Source organism: Oncorhynchus masou, chromosome 5 (assembly GCF_036934945.1).
Source record: "Oncorhynchus masou masou isolate Uvic2021 chromosome 5, UVic_Omas_1.1, whole genome shotgun sequence".
Lineage (NCBI taxonomy): Eukaryota > Metazoa > Chordata > Actinopteri > Salmoniformes > Salmonidae > Oncorhynchus > Oncorhynchus masou.
In genome coordinates this window covers 19,751,388-19,767,335 of record NC_088216.1, presented here as the reverse complement: position 1 = coordinate 19,767,335, position 15,948 = coordinate 19,751,388, and the positions used below count along the sequence as shown (strand labels likewise).

At 45.3% G+C, this 15,948-nt stretch overlaps 1 protein-coding gene across 5 annotated transcripts in view; it reads right to left on the bottom strand.

Annotated features, from left to right (window-relative positions):
* The window catches only part of LOC135536347 (RNA binding protein fox-1 homolog 2-like), a 34,331-nt gene that overhangs the window by 13,731 nt on the left and 4,652 nt on the right, over positions 1 to 15,948 (bottom strand). For 3 of the 5 annotated variants that reach the window (XM_064962706.1, XM_064962699.1, XM_064962704.1), the window contains exons 2-6: positions 12,813 to 12,863; positions 2,773 to 2,982; positions 2,433 to 2,597; positions 2,024 to 2,077; positions 1,746 to 1,838 (exon numbers count right to left, since the gene is read on the bottom strand). In XM_064962706.1, the coding sequence (XP_064818778.1) occupies positions 1,746 to 1,838; positions 2,024 to 2,077; positions 2,433 to 2,597; positions 2,773 to 2,982; positions 12,813 to 12,863 (573 nt within the window). Of the gene's footprint in view, positions 1 to 1,745; positions 1,839 to 2,023; positions 2,078 to 2,432; positions 2,598 to 2,772; positions 2,983 to 8,397; positions 8,734 to 12,812; positions 12,864 to 15,948 lie in introns of those variants that run through there. The other 2 variants (XM_064962718.1, XM_064962711.1) reach the window with 2 other exon arrangements.

The window sequence follows — 15,948 nt, the reverse complement described above, 5'->3', positions numbered from 1 at the left end:
CTGCCGTGTGTGAGAAGTCAAATGGCTCTTAGTTAACTGCCATTTTCCCCCTGTGCTTCCTTACTAATTGGATTTTTTCCTCCGTTCTTCTCACCTCTGCTGGATCTTCTTTCAGAAAAGCATCACAACTTTGTTCATGTGTACAATTTCTCTCGTTCACCTTCGCTTGTACCAGTCCAGACGCAACAAAAATGACATTCGGTAGCTACTAGCTATGATGAGCTGGATTTGCCGGTCTTTGCAAATAGTTTGTTGTTAGCATTCTAGTAATAGACGCCCAACTGGCTTTTTCTTGTGGTTTTTAGTGCCCCTTGTGGGCTATGCCGGTAATACCGTAAATCCTGGGATGGCAGATAGGACGGTATGAAAATCTGGATACCGCCCAAGTCTAATATGGACAGGTGTTGAGGGTCACAAACAAACACAGGTTGATATACGGGGAGAGAGACAAACAAGGATAGACAGACCGACCGGCATGAAGATAGAGAAAGAGTGGAGAAAGAGATGGAGCAGAACAGAACAGGGGGGAAAGAGGGAGGAAGACAGCCGTATCATCGTCACTCTTCACTCTCTCCATCGCTCTCTCTCTCCCCCTCTTCCCCCGTATTTCTCTTTCTCACCCACACGTTTAGGCCCACATTCACACAATAGAGGAGTGCATAACGGTTGAGAGCATGCAGACGAGCTCAAAACGAATCGAAAACCAAGAGCCAAAGCGATGGCAGAGCATGAGGTGTTGTCCTTCCGAGATCTTCCAAGTCATGCTGACAAAGAAAAACAGAGGCATCGCAGAAGAACTCATTCCCATTACACCAGGTATTACTCTTGGAAAAGGGGGATGCAAGTGAGGGTATGAGGTGCAGGTGGCCTTTATTTAATGAGTGATATATAGACCCCCAAAATCACCAGTGAATCTATAAGCAGCAGATCAAACACTTCACCACACTCCCCCAGGGCAGTCTCATACCAATACCTACCAACACCTAATGCATGCAGCAATGTCAACATACAGCAACGTAATCAAAATTACTTCAATACTGTGCACTGACTCACAATCAAGCACACGGGTATCGGAATGTAGGGGAAAGAAAAGGCGGGAATCTCATATGTCACATCACCTGACCGGTCTTCTGAAACACGATTGGTAGCCCATGCAAGAGAATCTCTCACAAACACAAGCAAGCATGGTTGGTTGTTTTCCAGAAGAAGAAAATAAGGAAGAGAGGAGAGGGAGAACGTCCCCTCTAAAACAGTGAACACCAATAAAGCCCGGATTCTGATCGTGGAAGTGATGGTGATGATGGATATAAAGGGGTGCAGCAGAGAAAACAAGACACGCCCTCTCGCATGCTGTGTCTTAAGCAGCATCCAGAGGCACAGTGTGTAAAGGTGTCACGGGAAAACACTGTTCCCAGACCATTTTGTTGCCAAACCACCCAGCATGCTTTGCATTACAGGCAGACCCATAAAGCTGAAGATCAAAACGTGCAAATGGACAGTGCGCGAAACAGGAAGTAATGTAAAACCAAGACATCGTGCGCATCAATCTTTCTGTGAGGCACCACCGCACCATGCTGGAAGGGGGTTATTATAACACTAAACACAAACAGACTCCTCGAAACCATTTGAGACAGTTCAACTGGAGATGGAGGAGCATACTAAGCCAACCGGACATAATTTCACTGCTGAACATGGGGACAAAGACAAAAATCAAAATGGCCACCGTTCTTGGAGGGGTAAATTACCTCAACCTTGCGTCCTTCCACCAGAGTCCCGTGGAGAGCGGCTCTGGCCTTCTCAGCGTCTGCGCTCGTCTCAAACGTCACAAAGCCAAAACCCTAGAGGGGGAATGGGGTTGAGGATGGAAACAGAAGGGGATGGAGAGAAAACAAGAGGGTTGGAATATAAGAGAAGGATAAGGGATGTGAAGAAATACGCGTAAGCTGCGTCTATTCTGTGCAGAGTGTTATGTAATGTAACTTAAAATGAACAGGTTTGGTATTTTGATGTGTACATGTCATACCTTTGATCCTCTCTCGTTGAATATGATCTCTACGTCGAGGATCTTTCCAAATTGCTGTAGAAAAAAAATGCGAGGGGGGGGGGGGGGGGCAGCATCAATAAGCATGGCACTGTAAACTACTGCATTGAAAATTAAATACAAAAATTGAACACAAGGCGTCAGTATTGTACCGGACATATAAACTAGCAGAAATCATGCTGAACTTTTTAATGATCAGTTCTATTCCTCTTAGAGCAGAGAATTAAGAGAGGCACTTTTTCCTGCTCCATGTTAAGGAAGCTTTACTAAAACACTCATTCAAAAGTCCTAAAATGGATGTAGCAATCACAGATTGCTCCTTTAATCACTAACTAATCTAGAATGTCATGGTTGTGGATGGGGGAAAAGGACAATATTCCTAGTCTCGTACCCCAAACATCTGCCGGAGGTCAGGGTCTCTGAAGCGGAAGGGAATGTTGGAGACGTGGAGGCGTTTGGGGGTCCCCTTCTCTGAGTCGTCCCCTACGGACCCCCCGCCACCACCACCTCCTGTACACACCAACTGGGTATCAATCTGTGACGACACATCTGACTGCTGTGAGAAAGAAAGCGTGAAAGAAAGAAAGAAAGAATAAGAAAGAGTGAGAGGCAGACAGAGAAAGAGGCACAGAGAAGGAGAGAGAAAGTGGGGATTTAATAGACACTTACTCCCTCATTCACAGCGTGAAACAAACTTGCTTGTAAAGTTTGTGCAAATAAGAAAAACTCACGTGGGTGGTTAAGCTGTTTGGGACACTTGTCGGGGTGTTAAGGCCTGCCTGTCCGGCCTCCACCGACCCCTGGATGGCCCCTGCGGCGTACAGACTGGCCCCGTACTCCAGGGCCAAGCCGTTCTGGGGGGGCGGAGGGGGAGGAGGGGGGAAGGCGGAGAAGGATGGGGGGACGAGACCCTCTTGAGCACCTGCTGAATCCTGAGAGCCCTGAGGGTGGGAGAGAGAGAGGGAGAGAGCGAGAGAGCGAGAGAGGAGGAAGAGAGAGGTGAGTGGTCTTAAGTAACTGGCTGGCTATACTCCACCGTATTCCTTTACCGACAGAGAGCCGGAGAGAACATCACTAGGGGTAAGACCACTTTCCCAAGAGGTTCAGTTTAAAAGGCTTACAGGCACGGATATTATATTTCCATCCCCCCGGTGTGTGTGTGTGCTGTTGTCCATTAAATATTCACTACAGGCCCATCTATTATTGAGGGGGTCAGCAGCATCCACACAAAGAAGCAGCACAATAGATGTTGACGCCCACACACAGACACAAACAGATAAGACACACTAACTCGGACACGCAAACGCCCACAAGCCTAAACACTCAAAGGCTGACTGTTGGATAACGGCTGTGCTATAATCTAATGCCCACAACTACCCGAAATACTCTCAAAACACACACACACACACACACACTACAGTGCATTCCTAGCTTATTGGCAGAGGGGCATCGCTACCCTAAATGGAAATGGTGAGTGCTGAAAGAGATGACGGAGAGGCAAGAGGAGAGGAAAGGGGGATGGGATATGGAGAAGGAAAGGACAGGAGAGGTGAAGACTGACAGGAAAGTCCTGCTACTGATGCATGAAATACTAGATTCAAGTGTTTCATTCATTTACTATATCAGACTGCTAGAAACGGGGTTGGCTTAGATTGCTGACAACTACATATAGTCTCCAAATGTTTATTGAAAACAAATACATTTGCACAATGAGTTCGTTGTCTCTCAAATACATTGTTAGTTGTAGGTTAGCTAGCTAGCAAATGTTTTGCCATATTAGCATTCACATGAAATGAGTCAAAACGAGACATGATATCACAGCCCGCGGTCCCATGTGGCTCAGTTAGTAGAGCATGGAGCTTGCAACGCCAGGGTTGTGGGTTCGATTCCCACGGGGGACCAGTATGAAAATGTATGCGCCCACTACTGTTAGTCGCTCTCGATAAGAGCGTCTGCTGAATGACTTCAATGTCAAATCAATAACAAGAAAACTCCGTGTCAGCTTCTTGTCATTGTTGCTAGCTAACTCTGATAGTTTTTGTGACGTTGTCTATAGATAATGACAGGCATCAGTTGATATAGCAATACTGCTGTGTTATCTAAAACACAACGTCTGTCTGTCTGTGTGTGTGTGTCTCTGTGTGTGATGGGGTGAAGCATTTCCCTGCTGTGTGGTACAATACATCCAGAGTCCCTGAGGGAGTGTTAGGACAGTGTGTGTGTGTGCCATCTGTTTAAGTGCCTGACCTTTCGCTGCTTTGCACCTGTGACAAGCTGGGGTCGCTGGGCAAGCCTGGGTCATTTTGATTCTTATAGAACAGAAAAATAAACTTTTAAAAACAGGGCAACCCCCAAGCCCCTTTCCCACTGTACATGCTTCTAACTGTGGGTTGTTCTATGTAGACTTGGAAAAAGCCTTGAAGCTAAAATATTGGCAAATAATATCCCATTCTATTTCCTTGCTTTGTTTTTCAATTCTGCCAAACCGAAACACAGAAAAATAGAGCAACCTTGAGCCTTCCATTTTAGCTGAACGACTCTGCATGACCTTTCAAATAGAATATTCATGTTCCATTTTCCACACAGGCCTGATACTGCACACCATGGGTATCTCCCAAATGGAGCCCTGTTCCCTGTATAGTGCACTTATTTTGACCAGAGCCCTGTGGGCATCAACTGGAATGGTCTCCTGGTCTGTCAGGATCGCCTTGTTATAAGATTTAGACTAAGTTGCTTTGTCATTCTCTCTGGATAAGAGCATCTGCTGAATACATACATAGCGTAACGAAGAGAGGGATGGCTGAGAGAGGGATGGAGAAAGAGCAGGACGGGGAGAGGGAGAGATATTGTCACTGATGTGGGGTGTCCTGTAGACAGATATGTGTCACGCATCTTGTCAGCACAACATTTGTAAACGCGTGTGTGTGTGTGTCCCTGGTTGTGTAAGCTTATGCCATCAGTTCAGCGGAGCCTGTGATTCAGAGGCAGTAGCTGCAGCTGATTTACTTTCGGGTCAGTTAGCGCCGGCTAGCTCGTGTGTTTGAGGAGCCTGGCATGTTAGAAAATGCACTCCTCTGCCCTGTCTGACTGCAGCAGTGTCAGTGTGCAGATAACCACGGCTAACCAGGCCAGATCTTTTGACATGAATAATGATTTATCAGGGACCTGTTTGTCTAATGGGTGTATGGCATAAGTCTACAGCCTAATTCTAAAGAATTGGGGTGTATGAAGAATGGGGGGAGGTGGCATTCAATGGATACTACTGAACTGTAGATGATGCAGGAATTGAAAGGTGCAGTTCTGTTGTCAGTACATTAGACACGGAACTTAATGGTATACAATTCAAAATACAATTGATTAAATTCTTGGCATGTTTAGCAGCTATCTATACATTCCTAACATAAAGAACTGTAGAAGAAACCCTTCCCTTCCTTCCTTGTTAAATAATTCCATCCTCCTAAGCCGCCCCCTCTCCCCATCACTCTCCTCCCTCCCACTCGCTCTCCTCCTGCTGCTGCTGTTCTCCCTGTCCTCCCCCTCAACTCCACCCTTTTTTTTTAACGCTTCATTAAATCCAGACGGGACCCTTGCATCCACCCCCCCCAGTCAACCTCGCTGCCAGGCAGCCTCATAGCAACAGAACATTAGCTCGCCCCGTAAACTCCTCCCACTCCACATCTCCTTATAGGGTAACATGTCTGCTTGTCATGAAGCCCCTCTCACTCCACCCCCACATCCATTTCCTTGTAGGGTCTTATGCATGCTCCAGATTATCACGTGTACACCACGTTCTCTGTCATCTCTCCTGTATTGTTTCTGGTATTAATGGTCTGTTAGGCTCTGGTGCAACTCTTTATGAAAAGGTACACATTCAAGACAGAGATGGTTGACAATATCTGTCGGTCAATATTGCTTTACCGTACCGCTTGTCAACCATGCAACGGCGCACGCAGACCCCAGACAAACAAACACACAGGTGAACACACAAAACAGGAGTCTATTGACACTACATATGACGTTCCTCCTCTTCCAACACATTGTCAGTGACCATGGAACTAGTTAGTCTTGTTCAGAAGACACAGAGAGCTCAAAACCAATCTGACTCTGGCTTTCCCATGGCCAACGTGTTCATGTGTGTACATAAGCTAGTGCCTAGATGACCGTTGTACTGTCAATCACACCGTGCACTGAGCGGTTGGAGCAAGGCTTGTTGGGATTTCACATCCTCCCCTCCTTTGGAAAGTGCATCATTAGTTTTCCGAAGCATATTAGTTTAGCGCTGCCATAGAGTGGACACAAATGAACATTCAAAATGGACCTCGGAAAAGACGACTTCCATAGTCCCAATAGTAGAACGGTTTTGCAGTGTTAACTGGACCCATTAAATAATCCATTATTATTACATTTGAAGCACGGCTCAGGACATTGTGTATGCTTCATGCCCATGTGGGCCTGTGCAAAGTTGTTACACTTCCTAGTGACACTTCACACCCACCTCGATCAATGAATGGTCGTCATAGCAACAACACTAATAAACCATTTTGAAGAAAGGGGGCAGAATCATAAATCACCAGTACTGTAGGCCTTTGAAGAATGTCAAGAGCTTTTGACCTCCATAGTTTGTGTGTGTGTGTGTGTGTGTGGTGAGCCAGGTAGGCGTCTCTCCCATGCCTTAGGGCACACGCTTGGGTGGGGCTCTGCAAATATTTCCCCAACCCTCTCTCCTTCTCTCAGTGCTAGGCTATCCCTATTTGCACAAAGAGCTCTGTAGTAAAAGCACACCTTAAAACAGAGGCTATAATTTACTGTGCCTCTCCACAAACAAACAAAAAAATCCCCCTTTCAAGTGAATTGCAACTTTGGATCCACAGAACTGCAATGTCAGCGATTCAGAATTCTATTACATCACGATACAAACTAGCGTTATCCAGTGAGCTACCCATCTCACGGTCTAGATTATAATGTCTACACCCATCTACCTCCCTTACCCATTTCTCTATCAGTCCATCTGTGTATAATCTATCCTTTAGGAACAACTATGACTTCTATGGGCCTTCCCGCAAAGACAAAAGTCTGTCTTTCACCTTTCATTTCAATGTACATTCTCCTGTTTCCCCTCTCGCCATCCCATCCCCCTCTTTCTGGGGCTCTTAATATTTTAAAGGAAAACATTGAGATAACAGCTGCTAGGGCCCCAGGGAAAGGCACAGGGAAAAGAGGTCAAATAGTAAAGGGAGCAGGATTCAAAAGGTACTGCTGAAAGAAGTGTACAGGCCAACGCATGTATGCAGGCAGAGCACTAACCAGGGTAGTCAGTCAGACACTGGTGGAACACATGGTGGGACCACTCAGTCATCCCTCAAATATAATGGTATGACGATAGTCTGACACACACACACACACACACACAAGTCTCGACCTTCAACAAAGTTTGTGTGTGTGTGTGTGTGTGTGTGTGTGTGTGTGTGTGTGTGTGTGTGTGTGTGTGTGTGTGAAAGAGTCTCTCAGAGATATAAGACAGTGAGGGGGTAGTGGTTGAAAAGAAAGAGAAAGCAAGACAGAAAGAGATACCGGCAGAGAGTGAGACAAGAGCGAGAGAGAGACAACTGTTCTTGGGGCACCTGTCCCTTTCGCTCAGAGCATATGGGGACACGTATACAGACAGCTGCAGAATTTCTTTACCCCCATTTGCTCCCCCCCCCCATTCCCTCTCTCCTCCCTCCTATTCGCAAACATGTCGAGGCTTACTCAGATCCCGAGGACAGTACAGGCTCGAGGCCTGTACTTACACGGTCACCCTAAACAAATCCTATATCCTTATTCTCACACACGTACACATCCCTTTCCCCGTTCTCCAGATTTGCAGGAACAAATATTCCCGTCCATATGTACTGCATATAAACATAAATGCTACGACGCATGAATTGAGAAGCCAGAGTACAAATGTAGCCAGCGAACATATCTGTGAGCACTAGAGGCCCAGGGCAAGAGAACAGATGCCATGACAATACGGTACAGCAAAGCTCACAAAGCATATTATAATACAGAATCTATCTTCAAAGGCTCCCATCTCTGTCCCTCTCCTAGTGCAGCGCAGTATTCCAGTGTTGATTTCCTATTTCCCGACGCTTCTGACTGATGATTGGGTGGAAAGCCATGCATGAAATGGCCTCACTAGCACACCGCTCAAGTAAAAAGGGTCAAACACAACGCTTGGCATTTGTGCTGAATTAAGAATCGCTGCAGCTAAAGAACAGACAAACCTAGTTTATGTAATTTAATTGTTGTTCCTTTAAAAACAGCAACAGAAACAGTAGAATAAGCCTTGCAGAGGGGATTTCAAGATAGGAACTCACCGACAACACGGAAGGATAGTACAGTCCCATCATCGTATTTGTGCAAAAACTTGAAATATCCGTTTATCCTCTCTCCTTTCCTCCTCTCTATCCGAGTGCGTGTTCCCTGTCCAGCTCACTCTCCCGTCTATCTGTCGCTCTTCACAGATTCAAAATCTCCCTCCTCTTCCCTCGCTTGCTCCGTATACCATGCCAATCCCCCCTCCCCACCTCCTCCGCTCTCTGTCCCTGTCACTCTCCCTCGCTCACTTTTTTCCCTCTATTGTGCCTTCCTTTCCCTCAACCCCCAGCCTTCCGTTTTCTCTGTCGTGCCGTTGCCTGTTCACTGCTCATCCCTCTCCCTCTCTCAGAGCCTGATGCTCCCCAGCCACACTTCCTCCTCCCCTCCCTTTACGCCGCCTCCTTTCCCTTGCTGTCACACCTGCAAACTTTCCCCCTCCCCTACTTCTCTCTCTCCCGCTGTGTCGCAGTATCTCCCTCCCCCCTGTTCTCTTTCTCTCCATGTAGGTGAGTTAAACTGGGGCTGCTCGCACCACTGGGAGACTGGAGAGAGACTACAGAGTGAGCAAAAGAGAGAACAGAAGCTTTGTTTCCCTCCTTCCTCTCCTTTCTGTTTTCCTCACACTCTCTCATCGTCTCCTGCGTGACTCTCTGGGCTCTTCCGTCGGAAAGTCTTTGATCACCTCGTCTCATGCTGTCAGTGACAGTTTAGCAGCTCCTCCCCAGGGGGCTTTGTGAGCGACTTCTCATCGTCTCGTGTTTTTAACCTCTTCGGGCCAACATCCCCTCACGATACCCCCGTGGTCCAAATGGCTTTTTCCTCTATACTGCTTCCTTGAGCAAGACTCATTTAAGAACAGACAAATTCTAGGTATGTTCAGTTAAAAGATGCCATTGTTTTCCTTTAGCTGCCATTCCACACTACACAGAGGTATACAGTAAGTGGACATGAGGACAGCCCGTATTCTTTTATTTAGCCACAGAACAACAACCAAGGATATAGAGATGTATAGATAGTGGAATGGGAATATCCATTCTGGTAATTCTAATTCCAAGCATGCATCGTCAGCCATGTAAAACGTTCATGATGAATGATGTCACACGGCATCCGTAAGGAGCGGGGGATAAAGAGGGAGGGATGAGGGGATTATGGAAAGAGCATGGAGGATGATCTGAGGATTAACACCACCAACTAAACCACCTAATAACACTATCAGCCTCTTAAAACACACCCAGGTAAACACACTGGACATACGGTACACACACAAACACAAGGTAGGCCCCTATGTATGTTTTTTTTATTGTCTTATGGGCTGTGTTGACTGCAAGGCACACACACAGTTTGTATCTCAGTGTTTCCACAAGGATTTATTTCAGCAGTGGTGGCAAATACCTTATATCTGGTTCAAGTTTACATCGAAAAAGACAACGAAAATTTCAAAATAAAATAATAATATACATACAGTTGAAGTCGGAAGTATACATACAAATCAAATCAAATTTTATTTGTCACATACACATGGTTAGCAGATGTTAATGAGAGTGTAGCGAAATGCTTGTGCTTCCAGTTCTGACAATGTAGTAATAACCAACAAGTAATCTAACTAACAATTCCAAAACTACTGTCTTATACACAAGTGTAAGGGGATAAAGAATATGTACATAAAGATATATGAATGAGTGATGGTACAGAGCAGCATAGGCAAGATACAGTAGATGGTATCGAGTACAGTATATACATATGAGATGAGTATGTAAACAAAGTGGCATAGTTAAAGTGGCTAGTGATACATGTATTACATAAGGATGCAGTAGATGATAGAGTACAGTATATACGTATACATATGAGATGAATAATGTAGGGTATGTAAACATTATATTAGGTAGCATTGTTTAAAGTGGCTAGTGATATATTTTACATCATTTCCCATCAATTCCCATTATTAAAGTGGCTGGAGTAAAGTCAGTGTGTTGGCAGCAGCCACTCAATGTTAGTGGTTGCTGTTTAACAGTCTGATGGCCTTAAGATAGAAGCTGTTTTTCAGTCTCTCGGTCCCAGCTTTGATGCACCTGTACTGACCTCGCCTTCTGAATGATAGCGGGGTGAACAGGCAGTGGCTCGGGTGGTTGTTGTCCTTGATGATCTTTATGGCCTTCCTGTAACATCGGGTGGTGTAGGTGTCATGGAGGGCAGGTATTTTGCCCCCGGTGATGCGTTGTGCAGACCTCACGACCCTCTGGAGAGCCTTACGGTTGAGGGCGGAGCAGTTGCCGTACCAGGCGGTGATACAGCCTGACAGGATGCTCTCGATTGTGCATCTGTAGAAGTTTGTGAGTGCTTTTGGTGACAAGCCGAATTTCTTCAGCCTCCTGAGGTTGAAGATGCGCTGCTGCGCCTTCTTCACAATGCCGCCTGTGTGAGTGGACCAATTCAGTTTGTCTGTGATGTGTATGCCGAGGAACTTACTACACTCTCCACTACTGTTCCATTGATGTGGATAGGGGGGTGTTCCCTCTGCTGTTTCCTGAAGTCCACGATCATCTCCTTAGTTTTGTTGACGTTGAGTGTGAGGTTATTTTCCTGACACCACACTCCGAGGGCCCTCACCTCCTCTACTGTAGGCCATCTCGTCGTTGTTGGTAATCAAGCCTACCACTTGTGTAGTCCACAAACTTGATGATTGAGTTGGAGGCGCGCGTGGCCACACAGTCGTGGGTGAACAGGGAGTACAGGAGAGGGCTCAGAACGCACCCTTGTGGGGCCCCAGTGTTGAGGATCAACACTGGACCAGCCAGCTAGTCTGTGCATGCTCTGAGGGCGCGGCTGGGGATGCCGTCTGTGCCTGCAGCCTTGCGAGGGTTAACACGTTTAAATGTTTTACTCACCTCGGCTGCAGTGAAGGAGAGTCCGCATTTTTCCATTGCAGGCCGTGTCAGTGGCACTGTATTGTCCTCAAAGCGGGCAAAAAAGTTATTTAGTCTGCCTGGGAGCAAGACATCCTGGTCCGTGACTGGGCTGGTTTTCTTTTTATAGTCCGTGATTGACTGTAGACCCTGCCACTTTTTATAGTCCGTGATTGACTGTAGACCCTGCCACATACCTCGTGTCGGAGCCGTTGAATTGAGATTCTACTTTGTCTCTATACTGCCGCTTAGCTTGTTTGATAGCCTTGCAGAGGGAATAGCTGCACTGTTTGTATTCGGTCATGTTACCATGTTACACTTAGGTTGGAGTTATTAAAACTCATTTTTCAACCACTCCATAAATGTCTTGTTAACAAACTAGAGTTTTGGCAAGTCAGTTAGGACATCTTCTTTGTGCATGATAAGTAATTTTTCCAACAACTGTTTAGACAGATTATTTCACTGTATCACAATTCCAGTGGGTCAGAAGTTTACATACACTAAGTTGACGAGTCCTATATCAACATAGCCTGAAATGCTGCTCAGCAAGGAAGAAGCCACTGCTCCAAAACCACCATAAAAAAAGCTAGACTACAGTTTTCCATTGAACATGGGGACAAAGCTTGTACTTTTTGGAGAAATGTCCTCTGGTCTGATGAAACAAAAATAGGACTGTTTGGCCATAGTGACCATTATATGTTTGGAGGAAAAAGGGGGAGTCTTGCAAGCTGAAGAACACCATCACTACCGTGAAGCACAGGGTGGCAGCATCATGTTGTGGGGGTGCTTTGCTGCAGGAGGGACTGGTGCACTTCACAAAATACATGGCATCATGAGGCAAAAAAAGTATGTGGATATATTGAAGCAACATCTCAAGACATCAGTCAGGAAGTTAATCTTGGTCGCAAATGGGGTCTTCCAAATGGACAATAACCCCAAGCATACTTCCAAAGTTGTGGCAAAATGGCTAAAGGACAACAAAGTCAAAGTATTGGAGTGGCCACACACACACACATTGAATTGAAATTCCTACCATATTTTTTGGCTATCCAAGGGCAAACAGGAAATAAAAATAAACCTAGAGAGCAACCATATGCCTAATGTAAAGCCATATTAACAAAGAGTAAACTTATATAGAGAAGGTTATTCAGAAGAGGTTGTGTGGGAAAACATTTCAGTTGTACAACTGATGAGGTGTCCCCCTTTCCCTTACATGAAGTTATCAGGCTCCCAATCAGAAATTATCTGAATCCACATCACCACCTTGTGGCTTGAAGAGCTTAGAAAATAACTAATCTGTGAATGTGAATAACACATCTGTGAATGTGGAATATGTTTTGTTGGTTGATTGAAAAACAAGAAAACTTAAAACTTTAATTTGACAAAAAAAAAATAACTTAAATGTCGTTGCCCATATATGGAAGAGCACAATGGCGGACATAAGATAATGAAAATATATCATACAAATTGCAAATGTCTCACATGTATGCAATTATGTTAAGGAGACTTACCTGACTGTGGGTTGGGTATCCATGGTAACCAAGTGTCAGGGGGTCATTGTTCTGAAAGAGAAGAGAGCAGACATTTAAAAACAAGGTCACCAACTACACAAAGTTCACCAATTATCATCATTTTTTACATCAACGTTTGACCCGTTTGTGTCCGTTTTAAGTTGTATAATCTTCCCTCCTTTATTCTCTCTTTCCAGCCAATCACCCCTCTCTCCTCACCAGTATATTCCACGTTCCAGTTAATTGATGCATTAATGGCCACACTAATCAAATTAATTCTGCCTGTGCCCCACACACTCCTCTAGCTAGCTCCTCCACTCAATGTCCTGGTGTATCCTCTTCCTCGCTCTTCTCACGCCAGTGGAGCTATTGTGTGTTCGTTAGGAGAGATAAGAGGACAGAGAGAGAGAGAACGAGGGAGGAGGAGGGGGAGAAAAAGAGAGAGACTCACCGTATCGCTTAAATCAGAAATAGGTCAAAAGTGTCATGGAGTATACTGCCTCCCTCACATCATCTGCCCTGATGCAACCCACTGTCAGATTCCTCGCATTGATTTGCTCCGTTATAACTGGTGGTGGTGTTCCAAGAGAGAAAATGGAAAGAGGGAGACGTAGGCTAGCTACCAAATATTTGGTGAGTAATTGCCTAGAGTCCTCATTAAGCTCTCCTCTTCCCCCATTGTGCTATCAGTTAATGTTAGGTTACCCAATGTTAATTAAGCTGCGACTGTCGGTTATAAAACACACACTTGTAACGCACTTTAATCACACGCATAACACCATGTACTGGCATTTATGCAGTGCTCTATCAAAATACGCCATGTGCTGGTTTTACAGAATTTACAATTGGATCGGTTTGAGGGGAATAAAATATATAGGCTTGGCTGTGTCTGTATCGCTACATCAAAACGCTCTCTCATTTCTGTTTTCCTCCTCCCTCATCTCCCTTTCATCTGGAACAAATGTCCCTCGCCTGTGTTGTCCCCGGAGGGAACACTTTGCTCCGTGAGCATCACAGCTTGAGCCCGCACAATGAGCGCTGTAGCCATCTACCTCAAGCCACAGGCGACGTTACACAAAAAACACTCCATCGTAATACTTTTTATGGAATTCAAAAGTAGAGAGAAGAGTTGCTATGCTCGTTCACTGCCGTTTGAGTAAGTGTCCTGGAGAGCCAAAAATGTACTTAGCGAGAACAGATTTGAGGCAACAGTAAATTATTAATTGCCTTTTAGAAGCCTGACTAACATGAATAAAGTATAAACATCTATTTGAAATGGAGGGTAAATTCCCTGAACTGTGTTGTAGTCATGAAGGCAGACATGCAATAATACTAGGCAAATCCAGACATTAAGGGGCACCGCGAAATCGGATAATTGTGTTGAAAGATCTAAGGGGGAAGGGCCGGGGTGAGACGGTAAAAACACATCTGGAATAAATATTTCTGGAATAGCTCAAAAAAAGGAGGGCGATCGAGGAGAATGAAGGGATGAAAAGGAGGGAGGAGTAGAAAGTGAGGGAGGAACCCGGGCTAGACGAATAGAGCGAAATAGGAATAGGGTTAAAAAAAAAAGTCCATAGGAGACGAGGACTCCGTCTCAAATAGCACCCTATTCCCTACAAAGTGCCTATGGCCCTGGTCAGAGCAGTGCACTATATAGGGTGCCATTTGGGATGCAGCCAAGAACAAAGACAGTAAGTCATACATAAGCAGAGTCATGCGCTTAATTTCCTTGAGGAGAGGAGGAGGGAAGAGGAGAGAGTGGCGAAGGAGGGAAGAGGGGAGTAGAGGAGAGGGGGAGGAAAGAGGAGAGAGTAGAGAAGGAGGGAAGAGTAAGAGGAGAGTAGAGGGAAAAGGAGAGCTGTCTGAACGGAACATGTCCACTCAGACAAACACTAATACAAAAATATACGTGCACACTCTCGCTCACATTCAGACACGCACATACACACACTCTGGATAACAGCTTTGCTACAATCTAAAATGCACAACGACCCAAAATACTCTCAGAAATACACACACACGTTGTGCTATTCCCACACATTACAGCTAATCTACCAGAGTGACTCCATCTAGCATCTGCAGCCCTTTAAGAAACCATCCAAGTATGTAAATGCTACTTCTACTTATGCCTTCTGTCTTTGTCAAATGGACAAATTAATGGGCTATTTCAGTTTAGAGGAGAAGATGAATAAAAGCAGAGGACAAACTGAAGGAGGGAAAGAGAGAGAGCAATCAGGAGAAAGTAACAAGATGTCTTGAAGTCAACAGATGGTGAAAGGAGGGAGGGGAGATGGGGACTGAAATAAAAACTAAAACAGAGGTAGGGGCTGAGAAGCACATGGTGTGTGTGTCAACGTGAACAGGAGTTCAGTTACTTCCAATGGTCCAAGTTTCTCACTCACATCACCAGTTCACAGGATTGTGGTAATTCCTTGTACACATGGACCCCGTGCCCTCCCAAAACCACAGGTTGTGCGTGTAGTGGTGATTCTTTATTTTCACAGGCCACCTGGTTATTCACTCATCATTTGATACAGGATCACTTTTTTATGGAGTCGACTCCAAGTTGAAACCACATCAATTTTATTCAATTTTTCCCAAAGAACATGAGGGCCAAGAAGGCATGAGGCTCTCAGAAGATGTGACTCCATTTCAACCGCAGAGCCCTTACATTCTAAGCCTCATAGCCAGCCAGAGGATCCAATAGTGTATTCTAGCGCTCTATACTTCCCATTCTTGTCCCTTGACACAGAATACCTACACTTATAGTTCTATGCTTTTAGAGGGGCTTTAACTAGTTTTAGTGGATGCTGCCTGTACGTGCAGCTCTTGGATCAGTTTGAACTGTTCCTGCTGATGGTTGATGCTCGAACTGGGGCAGGAAAATCTGATTCTAGATCAGTTTATCAAGACAATGTCGACCTGTAATACACAGATAACAAATGAACCCCTGCTACACAGAACCCAAAATAAACAACTTGGGGTTGAGTCAGTGAACCTGGTGGAGGAGACAGTCATCATCCTCTCGGAGAGAAATGGGACCAAAACTAAATAAATATTCTCAAACTCGGAGCAGGAGAGGAGAACATTTTTCTTGCTGACGTTTCATTCTATTTCGGTCGGGCGGACTGAA